At 38.9% G+C, this 17760-nt stretch overlaps 1 protein-coding gene across 12 annotated transcripts in view; it reads right to left on the bottom strand.

Annotated features, from left to right (window-relative positions):
* LOC120318111 (phosphorylase b kinase regulatory subunit alpha, liver isoform-like) overlaps positions 1–17760 on the bottom strand; it is a 175501-nt gene that overhangs the window by 136968 nt on the left and 20773 nt on the right. For 10 of the 12 annotated variants that reach the window (XR_005559414.1, XR_005559416.1, XR_005559413.1 and 7 more), the window contains exons 3-7: positions 9617–9775; positions 8441–8488; positions 4815–4983; positions 3948–4030; positions 1843–1923 (exon numbers count right to left, since the gene is read on the bottom strand). Coding sequence is in view for 8 of the 12 variants with exons in the window: in XM_039365391.1 (XP_039221325.1) it covers positions 1843–1923; positions 3948–4030; positions 4815–4983; positions 8441–8488; positions 9617–9775 (540 nt within the window). In the remaining 4 variants the exon portion in view is untranslated. Of the gene's footprint in view, positions 1–1842; positions 1924–3947; positions 4031–4814; positions 4984–7247; positions 7502–8440; positions 8489–9616; positions 9776–17760 lie in introns of those variants that run through there. The other 2 variants (XM_039365392.1, XM_039365393.1) reach the window with 2 other exon arrangements.

A 17760-nucleotide genomic window follows, 5' to 3' on the forward strand; every position in this document is an offset into this window, starting at 1 on the left:
GATAGCATTGGGTCACTCATTCTCTCTCAGCACTAGGAAAGAAGCAGTGAACATAGAACATAGAATAATAGAGTTGGAAGAGACTTTGAGGTCTTCTAGTCCAACCCCCTCCTTGAGGAGACCCTGTATCTTTACAGACAAATGAGATCAATGATGCAAAGTAAAGCATTTCTGAATGGCAAAGCATTTCTGAAGAACCTTACCAAGAAAATTTTAGAGATTGGTCCAGGCAGTTGTCAGAAGTCACGATTGACTCAAAGGGAGTCAATGTATGTATGTATGTATGTATGTATGTATGTATGTATGTATGTATGTCTAAAATAGTTTTGAAGATACAAGTCTCGGGTATATTCATATTAAAAAAACTAAAACACAGATCACCGAGACCAAAGAATTTATTTAAAAACTTAACTTTCGTCAGCATGTGCTGACTGTCAGAGTTCCAGCCAGGATTGAGAATCACGTTCTTATAGTCTCTGTAACGCCAATCGTTTGGCTAACGAGTGTGTTACCCATCTATTCAGCTCCCACCCTCCCGTGGTTAATTGCTCTGTTGTTGTTTCCGTCGCACTCGTTGAATTTCGGCGCCCTGCTCCTCTCCTCGCGCCCTGCCCATGTGGAATGTATGTTCTGCCGTCATCTCACCGCTTAACCAAGGGAGGGCAGGAGCAGAATAGACCAGTAACATGCTTGTTAGCCAAACGATTGGTGTTACAGAGACTATAAGAACGTGATTCTCAATCCTGGCTAGAACTCTGACAATGTCAGCAGACGCTGACAAAAGCTAAGTTTTTAAATAAATTGTTTGGTCTCAGTGATCTGTGTTTTAGTTTTTTGAATATGTATGTATGTATGTGTGTATGTGTGTGTGTATGTATAATTTCATGAATTTCTCCCACGTAAGTGAGCATAGGGATGCAACCAGATATTAAATAGTGTATGTACAAACTATTAAAATAATTAAGTATTAAGGCAGTGCTAAGCATTCCAAAAGAGGTATTTTGTGGCTAGCAGGCATGAGTTTAAAGCATTTATTTTCAAATCATTAATGCAATCAGAATAATGACCATCAGAACCAATTTCCAAAGCAGTTGCACAAGTCTTGCAATCAACTCAGCTGTATTAATACAAAAGACTTCATCCACAGGATTGTGTACTGTGAAACAAGTTTTAATGCTTTGTCATATTAAGTGTTTTCCAATACTTAATTTTAAGTATAAATTTTTAAATATTAATTTTAAAAACAAAAATTTCACAAAAACAGGTGGATCTAGAAATGATCTTGTTTTCTTCAAGGTGACTCAATTTAGTATCTTTATATTGGCCCTGGTTGATATGTACTAACACAACTGCCATATAGTGAAAATATCAGCTTTCATAAAAACAAGCCAGTTTATACTGAGGTATATTAGCACAAGTATCCTCATTAAATTGTGCTTGATCAGAAATATGAATTACAATCCCTTCAGTCAGTTGCAAGAGGATCTATGGTTAGTAATACTTCTATACATCTTGGAACTTTGATCCTGCCACTAAAGATGTGCAAAATCCAGTTTGTTGATTTCCCTATCCCAAAAACCTCAGTTGATCCTTATCCACTGGCTTGTTTGCATATATTTTACTTTCACAGCCAGAAAATTAATCAAGATCCTTATCAAATCAATAACAAATCTATCAGTTACTACAGTATTTTTTATTTCAAAATAGAAATAAACATGTGAATATTCAGAAATAAGCTTTGTTAAATTCAAGTCTATAGGTATAGTTCTTTAAGTTTCAATCAACTCACAAGTAGCTGTGATTATTTCTGATCTATTTATAAAAAAACAGAAACATTCCTACTTTTGCCATTCCAACAGAGCTTGCATTCAACTCAGGAATGCCCTGATTTGTCTTATCACCACGTTCCCACATGCCATAATCCTGAAACAAAACAAGAGAAAAAGAGCAAGGGCATTTTAAAAACACAGATCCAAAAATATGCAGAAACTGTAATAGATTGTTATGAACAATATGGAGCTGCCAACCAATCAATCTGAAAATTGTCATTTTATAGGTTCTAGTTCAAAATTATGTACATGGGCATTTGCATGAGGAGCAGATGAAAAATATGTCTCCTCAAAGACATTGGCTCCCCACATTCCATTAACCTTAGGATAAATATTCTGAAAAAAGAAAAAATTAAGGAAAAAAGAAAGGAAAGGAAAAAAATAGATGGAAGCAGAATCAGGGCTGCTCAGATTCTCTCTTTTCAATCAAGCTCTTCACAATAAACATGGGAGGAGCTTATTTAGGAAGGTTATAAGGATTGGTTTAGCAAGGCTGACTATATGGATTTTATTTGGAATTTTCTGATTGTGGCATTTTGGTTTGAGAAGGAAATTAAGATTTAAAGCCCTCCATACATGCAAGACTGCATAGTTCATAGTTCATCCCTTGTATTCCAGAATTGGAACAAGATTTGTGATATTCTGCATTTCTGGGATTTGGACAATAGGACCCAGAACATGTTCCTTTTTATTTTCCTAGAGCTGGGCTAAAGAGATGTATTAAATAGGATAGGATAGGATAGGATAGGATAAATAGAATAGAATAACAGAGTTGGAAAGGACCTTGGAGGTCTTCTAGTTCAACCCCCTCCTTAGGCAGGAGACCCTACACCATTTCAGACAAATGGTTGTCCAATTTCTTCTTAAAAACTTCCAGTGTTGCATTCACAGCTTCTGGAGGCAAGTTATTCCACTGATTAATTGTTCTAACTGTCAGGAAATTTCTCCTTAGTTCTAGGTTACTTCTTTTTTTGATTAATTTCCATCCGTTGTTTCTTATCTTACCTTCAGGTGGTTTGGAGAATAGCTTGACCCCCTCTTCTTTGTGGCAACCCCTGAGATATTGGAACACTGCTATCATGTCACCCCTTGTCCTTCTCTTTATTAAACTAGACATACCCAATTCCAGCAACCGTTCTTTATATGTTTTAGCCTCCAGTCCCCTAATCATCTTTGTTGCTCTTCTCTGCACTCTTTCTAGAGTCTCAACATCTTTTTACATTATGGTGACCAAAACTGGATGCAGTATTCCAAGTGTGGCCTTACCAAGCCATTATAAAGTGCTATTAACACTTCACATGATCTTGATTCTATCCCTGTTAATGCAGCCTAGCACTGTGTTGGCTTTTTTGGCAGCTGCAACACACTGCTGGCTCATATTTAAGTGACTGTCCACTAGGACTCCAAGATCCCTCTCACAGTTACTATGATTGAGCGAGGTACCACCTCTACTGTACCTGTGTGTTTGGTTTTTCTTGCCTAAATGTAGCACCTTACTTTTTTCACCATTGAATTTCATTTTGTTAGATAGCGCCCAATGTTCAAGTCTGTCAATAGCCTTCTGTATCTTAAGCTTACCTTCTGGAGTGTTGTTGGCTATTCCTGGTGTCATTTGCAAATTTAAAGAGTTCCCCATCTATCCCCTCATCAAAATCATTGATGAAATGTTGAAGAGTACTGGGCCTAAAACAGAGCTTTGGGATACTCTACTGTATACTTCCCTCCATGTAGAGGCAGTTCCATTGAGGACTACACGATGAGTGCGGTTGGTCAGCCAATTACAAATGGTGGTGATGCTGTCTAACCCACATTTTTCTATCTTATTTAGTAGTACTTGTGGTCTACTTTATCAAATGCTTTACTGAAGTCTAAATAAATGATATGCACAGCATTCCTCTGATCCATTAATTTTGTCTCCTTGTCAAAGAATGCAATAAGATTTGTCTGGCATGATCAGTTTTTGATAAACCCAAGTAGCTAAGAACTCTCCAAGTGGAGAGGTTAAACAGGATAAGGAGATGACTATCATTATTAACTTAGAAGAATTTTTTTGACAGGGAGATTTCAAATGATTTCAAATGATACATACTCAATTTGGAATGCCATGAAAATACTTACAGCAACTTTATAGGCAGCCTCAATGTAAAATACAAGATTCTGTATAAAGGTCACTTCATCAAGTGTGAAAATAATACGCAATCCTGATTAAGAAAGAACCATTAATAAGACTTTTAACATAAATCACATGCAATAAAATGAACTATGTGTTTTTATTCTATTCATTTATCATTCTTATAGGAAATTTCTCACAGGAACAAATTTTAAAAGAAGCATGGGCATATAGGTGCTTTCCTTAAAATACAATCCTTTGCAAAACAATCTGTTTACAATTCATACTTAAACCCAGTTAAAATATTTTAGAAAACAAAACATAATATATGACCTTCTCAAGGATGAGGAAGATTAAGAATTTTAGACAGCTATTAGAACAGTGGTTCTCAATCTGTGGGTCAGGACCCCATTTCGGGTCGAACGACCATTTCACGGGGGTCGCCAAACAACGCAGTCCGCCATTTTTTCCCCCTTTTCCTTAGCTGTGCTACTCCCTTTTATTCTATTGGCTTTTGAAAGCCAATAGAATAGACTCTCTTGAATAGAGTCTAATTCTATTGGCTTTCAAAAGCCAATAGGAATTGTCCAGGCTGTCTCTGCCCTGCTGAGCCCACCAAAAGTCCCATTCTGCAAATGGTGCTGCACCAGTTGAGTAGTCCTCGACTTACGACCGGTTGGGGGGGTCGCGGCATTAAAAAGGTTGAGAACCACTGTATTAGAAGCATGAATAGTAACTTATCCACACCTTATTGAATATGGCAAAAACAATAAGTCGAATATTGAAGTTATTTTTTTTTACAGCTAGCTGATTATGACAACATTGAACTCTTCTCAGAAGATTCCAAAGGTCACTTTTATTATGACATAGCTTACCTGATGCTGTCATCTGAGCCAGGAAAAGAAGATAAAGGGAAGTAGCATCTACTTGTAGATGCCCCCACTTATCATCTGCAACTACTGTTCCACAAGTGGCCGTGTTATATTTGGCATGCAGGCAATCCTTGGTACTCTGAGTGTGCTTGAACTTTTCAACTTTATCTACCTAATGAAATCAGGCAACATTCCAAAATCAATTTTTGAAGCATAAACTTTCATAATTATGATTTTGTCTCAAGATCCAAATTTTCACACAGTTTAATTTCAGGAGCTTTAATCAACAAAACTTTAATAAAATATTGTATGTACATCTTTGAATCAATTCTGACTCTTAGTAAGTGCCTGGACTAGTCCTTGCAGAGTTTTTGGCTAAATTTCCGGAATGGTTTGCTACTGCCTTCTTTCTAGGGTTGGCAGAAAGTGACTTGCTCAAAGGCAGATAAATTTAATAACTTACTAAATAAGGTCAACAGCTGTCTTTATGCTAAAGGCAAGATTAAAAGTTATGGTCTCCCCATTTCTATCCTGGTACCTAAACCACTACACCAAACTGACTCTTTCTCATTCTCATTTAAAACATTTATCAAAACCAAATTTAATTGAGCAGGTTACTTTTTTTTTAAACACATTTTATTGGTTTTTTAATTCTTAAGAAAAGGTACTCAGGACACACCATGGTGTTTGGGTAATCAAAAATTCAAAAGTGAAAACATATATAAACAACTCAACTCAATACATTCACTGTCCCTTCTCTATTTCCCTCAAATAGCATAATACGTTTAAAATATTCCATTTCTAATTTAAATTTCTATTACTGCTAAACCTGTTTTGAAACTTTGTCAGTTTACAATTACCATAATCAAATTTAACTTTAAATCAACAAGTTATCAATTCAGGTATCCCTTCAGATATATTCTAATTCTTAATCTCTCACATCCTTCATTTTATCACCAATCTCATTTATTTCTTCTTCCACTTTACAATAGATATCCTAATTAAAATAAAAAAATAATCTGCCCTATACATATATAATCCCACAATCGATCTATCTCTTTAAGATAACAAAATAATGTTAAACCTTAAATCATTTCAATTCATTAAACAAAATTCAAATTTCGTCCAATTGATTAGCATGCCTTATCATATCTATGTTATCATACAGAAAGGTCATCTTACTAATTTAAAACACTCAGTTAATTATTAAAACCATCCAAATCTAAAAAGTCAACATTTTTTCAATTCCAATACATAATAATTTTCATAAAAATAAATCTATTATTTCAAAAGGTACATTCTTAATCTATTTAAAATATCTATTCTAATAATCACCCTCCTATATATATTTTTTCTTACTTATAAGTCTAAATCTTAATCCTTAAAACAGTCCATAAATCCAACATTGCCTTTTAATCCATTACACATTTTTAAAGTTCTCTTTTAAGTCTGATTCTGGCTTTTTTTCTGTGCCAGGCAGGTTTCCATAACCAAGCTTCCCTTTCAGCCAGTAGATCTATTTTTGTTGGTTGCAATGGTCTTTGAAAGGATAGGAATCCCATCCTCTGCATTAGGCATCTATTTCTCTCATCTTTAAAGCTTCGTTGCTTTGTAGTTTTAAATCTCAGTCTTTGCTTCTTCTGTTCCTCAAAGTTACAGATGGAAAGTTTATAAGATAGAATAAGTTCCACTTTGATCTCTGTTGATTCCTCTTGTAGTATGTTTTGATTTATAGAATAGTCAGATGTAGTCTGGACATCAGTTTGAATGTTTGAAGTGAAATTTCTGGATCTTAATTCTGTAGTAAACTCTTTCATTGTAGCACATATTTCTGCAGTAGCCTCATAAATCTTTTCCAATATAAGTTTACAGTTTAACTGTAACTGAGGTTTCTCTATTTTGATAGTAATTAAAGAGTCTCTTTTTTCTTTTTTGTGGAGGCTATATTTAATAAAAGTTAGGCAGTGTCCACCCCCACAATTCTCACAGCTGCACAGCTTATCTTTTCTCTTCAAAAATAATTTGAAAGTCAGTTCTATTCCATCTTCAAAGAGTGTCCAGAAGTTGCAGTATTAGGTTTTCACCACTAGATGTCCTCAGTAGGTTAAAAAAAGATCTTTTCCAGACACCATTTCCTTTTTTCTATCTTGTAAAGTATAATGTGAAAAAAGAAATAATCTTCCAGTATAAGATGATAGTACAGTTCTTAGAAAGAGAAAAAAAAAAATTCTGTGCCCCCCAAAATATGGAAATAAAATATAGTTTTTAAAATGTTGTTCTATTTTTATACAACGCCTTTCTTCCCAAACATGTAGAAGCTGCTTTTTGAAGCCAGGGAAATAATTCCAACAAGGCTCTTACAGGCACAAAAAACAAAATAGAGTAGAGAGAGTAGCAAGGAAAAGTCTCACCCGAATTCACCACGGGGGTTCTTACAGCTTAGATGTTCTTTGACTTGTGGTTTGAAGCGGCAGGTTGATCAGCCATTTTATTGGCCGATCTTCTCCTTCGGCCCTCAGAGATAGCTCGGACAGCTGGAGGAGCCGCCGCTCTTCTACAGCCAAGCAAAGCCTCCTCGACAGAAGTCGCACCCTCCAGGGTGACTTTCGAGTCGCATAAGGGTCTATCGGCAGAGGGAAAACTAGCTGAAGAGGAGACAAGTCTCCCCATGCGACTAGAGACGCTGCGAACTGGAACCGGAAGTCAAGCAGATTACTTTTCAATGGAATCATTCACTCTAGTGTGGCAGCATATTACTGCAACAGTAATACCTTGGTATTTTTTAAAAAAAAAAAACAACAACTGAAAGCTTAACTGGGAAATCCATCACTGTGTAATTAAATATATATTACATCACATTGGGATAACTAGCAAAAATACAATATTTGGAATTAGCAGAGTTAGGTAATATTCTTAATTCTCAGCTGCTAAACAGGGATATAAATTACTCTAAATGCAGCCAATACATCATACTTAAAATATTATGGAAAAAAACCTGAGTTGATACAATTGCTAAAATATTATGGAAAAAAAACCTGAGTTGATACAATTGCTAAACCAATCCATCATCGTGTTCTTATCAATGTAAACAAAATGGAGTTTTACTTAAAGAAAAAAATGAACTACCTAAGCAACTAACTTCAATCTAAAAATAAGCAAGGCTTCATTCCCCATTTTCATCTGTCTATCTATCTATCTTATATTTTTATGACCTTGTAGTCCCTTAATTCGAGGTGACTGGATGGAGCTGAGTATTTACTGTAGCTAAGAAAGCATACTTTGTTATTTACTTACATAATCTATAAATTGTATGTTTATAGTTGACATACCCCAGCTGGAATTGAAACTTTTGGTCAGATTTTTTGGGAGGGAGGGGAACCTTGTGACCATTTAAAGTAATACTATAAACAGATATATTACAGAAACTTAATATATTGATTATAACTCTTTCCCATTCCAAAAAGAGGAGGAAGGGAAATCACACTGTCAAAATTCAGCTTTTTTCCACAATCTTAGTGGGATGCCAGGGCTACTAAATAGTGTTCTTCTTTATACCAAAACTCACAGTCACTTAGATGTTATGCTATCACTTATACATTAAGTTAATAAAGATTTGTGTTGATTTTTACCTGTCTCATCATACACTGTAAGAGCCCCCGCATTAGTTTCACAACATTCTATGGAAGTAAAAGAAAAAGAAAAACCATTACTATCCAATTTAATTTTTAGAAGGTATACCTACGGTATAACTAATGATCAATGTTCATACAAAAATTGAATATCTAGATCTATGCATTTATATACAGTGTTTTAAAACTCTTCCAGTATTTAAGAAAACATTTGTCCTAGATCAGTGGTCCCCAATCTTTGCAGCTTGGCAGCCCAGCAAGTGGTGGGCCAGCACACACGAACTTGCAGTACGCACACCAAGTGCCCACTCAACCGCCATTCCTGCAAGTTGAGCTGCTCGTGTGCAGCCACTCGTGTGCAGCCACTCATGCAGCCCAATTCCGAAAAGACCATGGCCCGGTAGTGGGCCATGGCCCGGGGGTTGAGGAGCCCTGTCTTAGATAACATTTTGACATATTACAATATTAAAGATATGCTGTCAATTTATGTGGTTATAAATTAATCAAGATATCATATAATTAAAAAAAGATGGCATGCCAAAAGCTTTAAAAGAAAGTTGTTCTTATTCAAAAATCCATGTTTATCTTTATCTTCTCAAATTTTAACATTACTCCCAAAATAACAGATTCTGTGATATATTTAAAATAAAGGGCACATTCTTAGAAAAGCACTGGTGACATTTTTTGTTGTTGTTAGTTGCAAAGTCGTGTCCAACCCATCGCGACCCCATGGACAACGTTCCTCCAGGCCTTCCTGTCCTCTACCATCTTCTGGAGTCCATTTATGCTCACGCCTACTGCTTCAGTGACTCCATCCAGCCACCTCATTCTCTGTCGTCCCCTTTTTCTATTGCCCTCAATCTTTCCCAGCATTAGGCTCTTCTCCAGTGAGTCCTTCCTTCTCATTAGGTGACCAAAGTACTCGAGTTTCAACTTCAGGATCTGGCCTTCTAAAGAGCAGTCAGGGTTGATCTCCTCTAGGACTGACCGGTTTGATCGCCTTGCAGTCCAGGGAATTCACAAGATTCTTCTCCAGCACCATAGTTCAAAGGTCTCAACTTTCACAGCCGTACATTGCAACTGGGAAAACCATGGCCTTGACTATACATACTTTTGTTGGCAGAGTATTTCACATACTGTATAAGGAAATAAGTGTAGTAGCAATCAAAGGTCTACCTGTTCTAATTCATATGCTTTGGCTTTATCTTCATCACGGTCTGCATTCTTCCTGTAGGCCATCCCTAGGCCCCAGACAGCCAAAATGCTGTATATATTATCTCGCACCCAAGCATCCTTTTGTTCTGTGCTGGCAGAAAGTAGTCCTGTAACTGGATTCTAAATTTTAAAAAATGAATGGAAGGAAATTAAGAAGCAATTTATTAAACAGGATATAGAGTTACTGTTCCATAGTGGTTGAGGAGTAAACCTGAGAATTAGGAAGGTTTTTTTTTTTCCAAATGTAATCTCTATAATGAAAGTAGATGGCCATGGGCACTCTACTATTTAATTAACCAACATATACAAAGTCTATTATGAAACAGTACCAGCTACATTATAGGGTTACTTTAAAATTTATTAAGATGAGGAACACAATACATTTTGAGACAATGATCACAAGATCCCGTTTACTTCCCTTTAGTGAACAGGAAGCTTTTACACAAAATAAAGACATTCTAAGTTGCCATTTGATAAGCCTCACCAGGCTGAAGTAGGAGATTGCAGGAAAATGAGCAGAATGCAAATCCACTATGATAAAGGCAAGATAGTTAATTCTAACAGTCATTTTGTCTAAGACTTTCTGTTGACCATATAATATTAGAAGATACTAGACAACCCATGACCCGTTGGGTCATCATTTCAGAGAGATTTCCTTACCAGACTCCCAAATGCCTTCAGTAATGACAAGAGCTTCTAATGCACTTGAAAAGTTCTTTAAAATTTAGGGAAATATTCAGAGATTGAAAGTTGCACAGCTCTATAGATACCACACTGCAACAAAATAGTCCAATTGGGAAGTGATCAAAGCATGACTGACATAAAGGGTTTCCCTATCTATGTATGGCACTACTGGCACATGAGATGAATTTGGGCAAAAGACATCCCGATCACAGCTATTATCTTCAGTTCAAGCAGGAGCTGTGAGTCAAAGAAGGACCCCAAATTGACTACCAGTCCTGAAAAGGGAATGCAATCCCATTCAGGAGGAAAGAAGGAAATACTCTAAGCTTAGAGAGTTGAAATATCCATAGCTGCTCAATCTTGTCAGAGTTGATCTATGTTTGTTCTTTCTCACCCAGACTCATACAGCCTTTAGATATTGAGACAAGATCTTTCCAGCATCACCTAATTGATCAGTCGCCAAGCTATATAGCTGGGTATTATCAACATAGTGATGATACTGGACCTCACAATAATATATGACATCACCAAGCGGTCTCATGAAGATGCTAAACAGGACAGGCAAGGGTACTGAGCCTTGAGGCACCCAAAACAGGAGAAGCCTCCAACTCCCCTACCTCGTCAACCCCAACTGGGCCTGAATGCAAAGAAAATAGATGAACCCTTAGTATACCCTGCCTCCCACTTCTAATCCCATTCCAGAAGGATACCATAGTCAATGGTACCAAAAGCCACCAAGAGATCAAAAACAGGAAGTTTCACTATCCCTGACAGAACTCTGCAAAAGTTAATCAACAAGCACAATCAATGGCATCTCAATAGTTGCCTCTAGATGAGAAGGGTGGCACACAAATCAAATAAATAAATACTGCTGCTTTCTGCTATTTAAAGTAATAATGGTTTTTCAAGTATTAGTAGTTTTACAGTTTCTTATTATCACTGTCCTAAGCATCAGTCAGTTTTGGAACTTCTGGGAAGGCCTGTTTGTTATAATAGCACTTCTTTCTCTTACATATTGTATTTATTCTAAGGTTTCACCCAACAATAATATGACAGATTTTTTATTGTGCCATCAGGGTACAATATCAGTCGATGGGAGAGTTTATTTATAGGTAAAGCACTGCTTGCACCCGGCTCATAGATCTCGTCACCGGTCCCAATTTATAGGTAAAGCAGCCCTTTACCTATAAATAAACTCTCCCATCGACTGATATTGTACCCTGACGATGTTGGCGAAAGCCAGGTGATTTATCGTATTAAACTTTTATAGTTTTATAATATTCCTGGTGCTCATGTGTTTTTTGGTTATTTGGAAGATGAATATACCCAGGAATCACACTTTTATTTTTAATGTTTTATATATATATATATATATATATATATATATATATATATATATATATATATATATATATATATATATGTTTTCTGAGGTTTTCGCGGGTATTTGTATATAGGTCTTTGGTTGTTCGGGTTTTCTCCCGCGTAAAATTGGAAGTGTCTTGGCAACGTTTCGACGAAGTCACATTCGTCATCTTCAGGCTGGTGTTTTTAGCTTCTTGCTTTGAGCAGCAATGTGTGGTTTTAGCTGTTTCTTCCTTTTAACTGCCAGTGAGGGTATGAAATGATTGGATGGGAGCTTGGCTGTGTTCTGATTGGGTGGAGGTGTGTTCTGAATGGTTAGGGGCTTGGCTGTGCTCTGATTGGCTGGGGGAGTGTTCTGTTTGGTTGTGCTCAGGTTAGTCTGAGTTGCAGAGGGGTTTAAGATTTTGGGGTTAGGGAGTCGTTTGTCAATAAGGGCAGGTTTCCAAATGGCTGGTAGGCGGGAGGTATCATCTCGCTTGTTCATGCTGTGTGGGCGTTTTTCTATCTCGATGGCTTCTCTGATTATTCTGTTATTAAAATGTTCACTTTTGGCAATGGTTCTGGTATTTTTAAAGTCAATTTCGTGTCCTGTGGCTTTAAGGTGTTGGACCAGGGAAGATGTTGGTTCCTCTTTTTTGACTGAGTTCTTATGTTCTTCAATGCGTGCACTTATTCTTTGTTGGTGTGCCCTATGCAGAATCCATCACCTCACACGTAAAAAAACTCATTCCAGTTTATAGAGATCATAAAGAAACAAAACTTACAGCCCAGCGACCTACTCGTGAGCTTCGATGTCATATCCCTCTTCACCCAAGTGCCTATCAAAGAAGCCTTGACAGCTATTCAAAACAAATATAACCCCCCAAACACATCTTAGATCTGACCAACCACTGCCTATCCAACACATACTTCATCTATAATGGACAAAAATACAAACAAACAGAAGGAGCACCCATGGGATCACCCCTCTCACCTGTCATTGCAACCTCTACATGGAACACTTTGAAACCCAAGCTCTAGAAAAATCGGATCACAAACCCAAACTCTGGCTCAGATACGTAGACGACACCTTCATAATCTGGCCACATGGGAAAGAAAAACTGGACAACTTCCTCACACACCTCAACAGCCTACACCCCAAAATACAGTTCACCATGGAAACAGAAGCTAACAACCAACTTCCCTTCCTGGATGTCTTAGTCTACAAGAAATCCAATGGCTCCCTAGGACACACCATCTACCAGAAGAAAACACACACAAACCGCTATCTGCACGCTCTCTCACACCACCACCCAGCACAGATCAACTCTGTAGCCAAGACACTCATCTCCAGAACAAAACGCTTAGCTGACGAACAACACCTAAAACCCGAACTACACACTCTCACCAATGTACTAACATCCAATGGATTCCATAGAAATAAGATTACAAACCTAATCCAAAAAGAAACCCCCACTAAAATCCAAGACAAAGAACAAGAAAACGGCAAAGCCCTCCTCCCATACATAAAAGGCACCACAGACAGAATCAGTAAGATCCTCCATAAACACAACATCAAAACAGCATTCTGCACAAACAGAAAAATATCCACCATCCTTAGAAACCCCAAAGATAAAATTGAATTAGAAAATCAAGGAGTATACGAAATCCCATGCACCACTTGTCCCACCACATACATCGGACAAACCAACAGAAGAATAAGTGCACGCATTGAAGAACATAAGAACTCAGTCAAAAAAGAGGAACCAACATCTCCCTGGTCAAACACCTTAAAGCCACAGGACATGAAATGACTTTAAAAATACCAGAACCATTGCCAAAAGTGAACATTTTAATAACAGAATAATCAGAGAAGCCCATCGAGATAGAAAAACGCCCACACAGCATGAACAAGCGAGATGATACCTCCCGCCTACCAGCCATTTGGAAACCTGCCCTTATGACAAACGACTCCCTAACCCCAAAATCTTAAACCCCTCTGCAACTCAGACTAACCTGAGCACAACCAAACAGAACACTCCCCCAGCCAATCAGAGCACAGCCAAGCCCCTAACCATTCAGAACACACCTCCACCCAATCAGAACACAGCCAAGCTCCCATCCAATCAGTTCATACCCTCACTGGCAGTTAAAAGGAAGAAACAGCTAAAACCACACATTGCTGCTCAAAGCAAGAAGCTAAAAACACCAGCCTGAAGATGACGAATGTGACTTCGTCGAAACGTTGCCAAGACACTTCCAATTTTACGCGGGAGAAAACCCGAACAACCAAAGACCTATATATATATATATATATATATATATATATATATATATATATATATATATATATTCATGTATATATACAAATAAACAGGTAGTCCTCAAGTTATAAGTGTGATGGAGCCTGCCCATTCCACTTGTAACTCGAAAACTCATAGAGTGAATCTAGTACTTCAAACGAGATCACTCTCCTGCTCTTTAAGACGCATGCAGTTTGTTAAGTGCACATGAGGTATCTCAGGGTAGGGAAGGCCATGGGGGGTCTAGTGATGGAATAGCCCCCCCCAAGGCCTTCCTACCCACTAAGATACTTCATGCTTACTCCTCCCTTCCTGCTGCGCTGGATTCACTTATCTTCCAAAGATCTGTCTCCTCTCTGTCACGGTTTCTGCCTTTGAAGGAGAGGAGAGTCGATGGAAGCTCCTGTGTGCCTATAATATCACACGAGTTCAAGCACTGAACCTCTTTTGCAGAGAATGGGAGTCTGAACTCTTGCAGTGTTAGCTCCAGCCCCCAACTCCTTTCCATTACTGCCAGAACAATTTTCACCAGGACGGAGACCTTAGGAAAACGGGAAGCTCCATCTGCATGCAAATGCACGCTTAGAAACGGAGAACCTCACTTTGTGGCTCCGTTTTCATTGGAAAAAGCCATTTCTCAAGCCCCTTCCTGGTGAAAACAAGCCTCCTTGCAGGATTGCTCTCAATAAGAGTGAGGCGTGCTTGCTCCGGAAGCTTGTTTTCACCAGGAAGGGGCTTGAGAAATGGCTTTTTCCGGAGCTACAGAGGGAGGTGCACTCACTCCAGAGGCTTGTTTTCGCAGAATTGCTCTCAGTAAGGCCAGCTTGCTCCAGAGGCTTGTTTTTGTCAGAAAGGGGCTTGAGAAATGGCTTTTTCTGCGAAAACAAGCCTCCGAGCCCTGAAGCTGGCAGAGGCAGCGGCAGACAGAGCAGACCCTTCCCCATCTCCCCTCGCTTCCCCAAAGCCTCCCTTCACTAACCTCCTTTCCAGCTCCATTCTCCGCCACTGCGTGCAGGGCAACAAAAGAAGCCTGTGGGACTACCAGTAAAAAAAAAGTTCAATCAGACCTCCCAACATTGCGAGATTTTTTTTTTTTCGTGAGATGTTGGAAGGTGATCTCTTTTTTTAGTCTCACAAACTACTTTTGTTGTCCTGCACATGGAGAACAGAGCTGGAAAGGTGGTTAGTGAAGGAATGTGGTTGCCCTGGGGTGTGGATTAGGATTTGGCATTGTGGATGCCCTAGGATGGGGTCGGGGTTAGAATTTGGCATTGTGGATTGTTGAGTGTTTGTGCTCTGGTGCGGCTATTCAAAACGTAGGGATTCCCTGCCTTTTGAAGCACCCTGTGTGACTGCATGGAAAGGAGCGCTCCATTTCTCAAGTGACCCATTCCAGACACACAGAGCTTGCAGTCTCTGCCAGATCTCTGTTGGGATAAAAAAGGCTTTCAGCGCATATAAAGCGCTTTCAAACACAGCCAGTCCAAGCTGAATCTCCTCTCCCTCAAAGAGAAAGAAACCATGGCACAGAAGAGACAGATTTTTCAAGGTAAGTGAGTCCAGTGTGGCAGGAAGGGAGGGGGAAGCAGTTGTGGGGAGCAGGAAGAGAAATAGAGAGAATATTGCAGAGCCTCTGCAGTCAGTTTCTTGTAAGGGCAAACGACTGCTGTGGTGCTGCAATAGTCATAATTTTGGGATTTGCTCATAAACACTAGAGGGCACTGATCATGTAATTTCAAAAGAGTGCTAAGTGAGTGGTCTTAACTCGAGGATTACATATATATGTACACACACACATACAGAGTGTGTGTGTGTCTGTCTAGGTGAATATCTGTAGCTCTGTAACAGAAGTGAAATTATCACAAAACATTATTTTCTACATTGTCTTGAGCAAATACCTATACCTTCTGATCATACATATGTGCATGATATGTACACTTTAAATATAGTATATATTTATAATTGAAGAGGTTCTTAAAATAGATCTAATTCCAATGAGTCTGATATGTGTTTGTTTGTTTGTGTGTGTGTGTGTGTGTGTGTGTGTGTGTGTGTGTGTGTGTGTAGGATGAGGGTGAAGGTTCGTTTTCCGAGCTTGTGGGTTGGTTTCTGAATGTTTCATTACCAGGCTAGGTAACATCTTCAGTGGAGTTTAGGGGATGTCAGTGTCAGCGTTCTTCTGTTTATAAGGGCTTCACTTGTGGGTATATCAAGTGAGGGTTCTGTGAGTCTTGTGATGGGCCAGGTGTAAGTCATCATTGAGTCTTGTATATACAAGAACGGGATCCCCAATTGTGTCTCTGCCTGGAACACCGACATACAAACTAACAAAACCCTGCAGAGGAAACTCAGACATCTGGTCAATGACTCAGCCCACTCAATAAACTCCCCAGAACAATTTCTCCAATGCATCAAACATATCAAGATCAACAAGGAAGAAATTTTGGTCTCCTTTGACATCACCGTTCTCTTCACCTCAATTGACATCGACCTGGCTAAACAAATCATACACCACCTACTCACTAAAAACTATACCCACAAAGATGATGCCGCTACAGAACATTCCATGTCCACAGAAGCCATCATGAATCTCCTGGATCTATGCCACAACACATACTTCAAGTTCAATGGGAAAATCTACAAGCAAGTACAAGGCACCCTGATGGGATCACCCACATCAGGCCTAATAGCAGAAGCAGTCATGCAATGACTCTACCCACTATCCAACCAAAATTCTAGACACACTACATCGATGACACCTTCATCATTATCAAACACTCCCAAATTGAAGAAACACACCAGCTATTTAGTAACATATTACCTGGGATCAAATTCACACGTGAAGCCAAAACCAGCAACTCCCATCCCTTGACATCAATATAAGGAAACTGGTCAACAGAGAACTGGAAACCCGTGTCTACCACAAACCTATGCGCACGGACCAGATCCTCAGCTTCACAGCCACCCCACTGCACACAAAAGAAGCTGTGTCCAGAGTCTCTTCATAAAGGCCAGGACACATTGCAGCACCACAACATTAAGAAAAGCAGAAGAGAAACAACTGTTCAACATCTTTCTCCATAATGGCTATTCAAATAACTTCATATTCCGACACACAGCACCCAAACCACAACTCACCACAAAGCCAACCACCACACAAAAACTAACCCTACCATACACAAAAATGACAGCTAGAATTCGCCAAACTCTAGGAATAGCAATAGCCCACGAACCCACAGCCACATTCCGCCAGGAATTATCCAGAAACAAAGACAAGATACAGAAGGAGGAAAAAAACAATATAACCTACAATGTAACCTACTACATAAACTGTAACCATTGCAACCAATTCTACGTGGGACAAACATCACATCAATTAAAACCCAGGATCCATGAACACTGGCTGATAGGCAAATGACACAATCCCAAATCCTTAATCTCTATCCACACTGACACCAAACTGCACCAGTTCAATTGGAGCAACACAAAAATCATCAGCCACACTACCACCTGCCACACTTGTGAATTCATCAAAGCCTGGCACTCCATAAGCAATTCCATCAACAGACACATTGACCTACAACCAGCCTATGAACCTTCAGAATCCGAATCAACTGCTAAGCAGGACCATCAACCAACCCATGCAAGCCACCCTCCCACCTGCAATTCATCTCCCAAAGACCATGACCTGATGTAACCTCCCCATTACAAGACCCATCACAAGACTCAATGATGACTCACACCTGGCCCATCACAGGACTCATCACAGACCCT

The sequence above is a fragment of the Crotalus tigris genome, unplaced genomic scaffold, assembly GCF_016545835.1.
Source record: "Crotalus tigris isolate CLP2741 ecotype Arizona unplaced genomic scaffold, ASM1654583v1 scf7180000020065.321141, whole genome shotgun sequence".
NCBI lineage: Eukaryota > Metazoa > Chordata > Lepidosauria > Squamata > Viperidae > Crotalus > Crotalus tigris.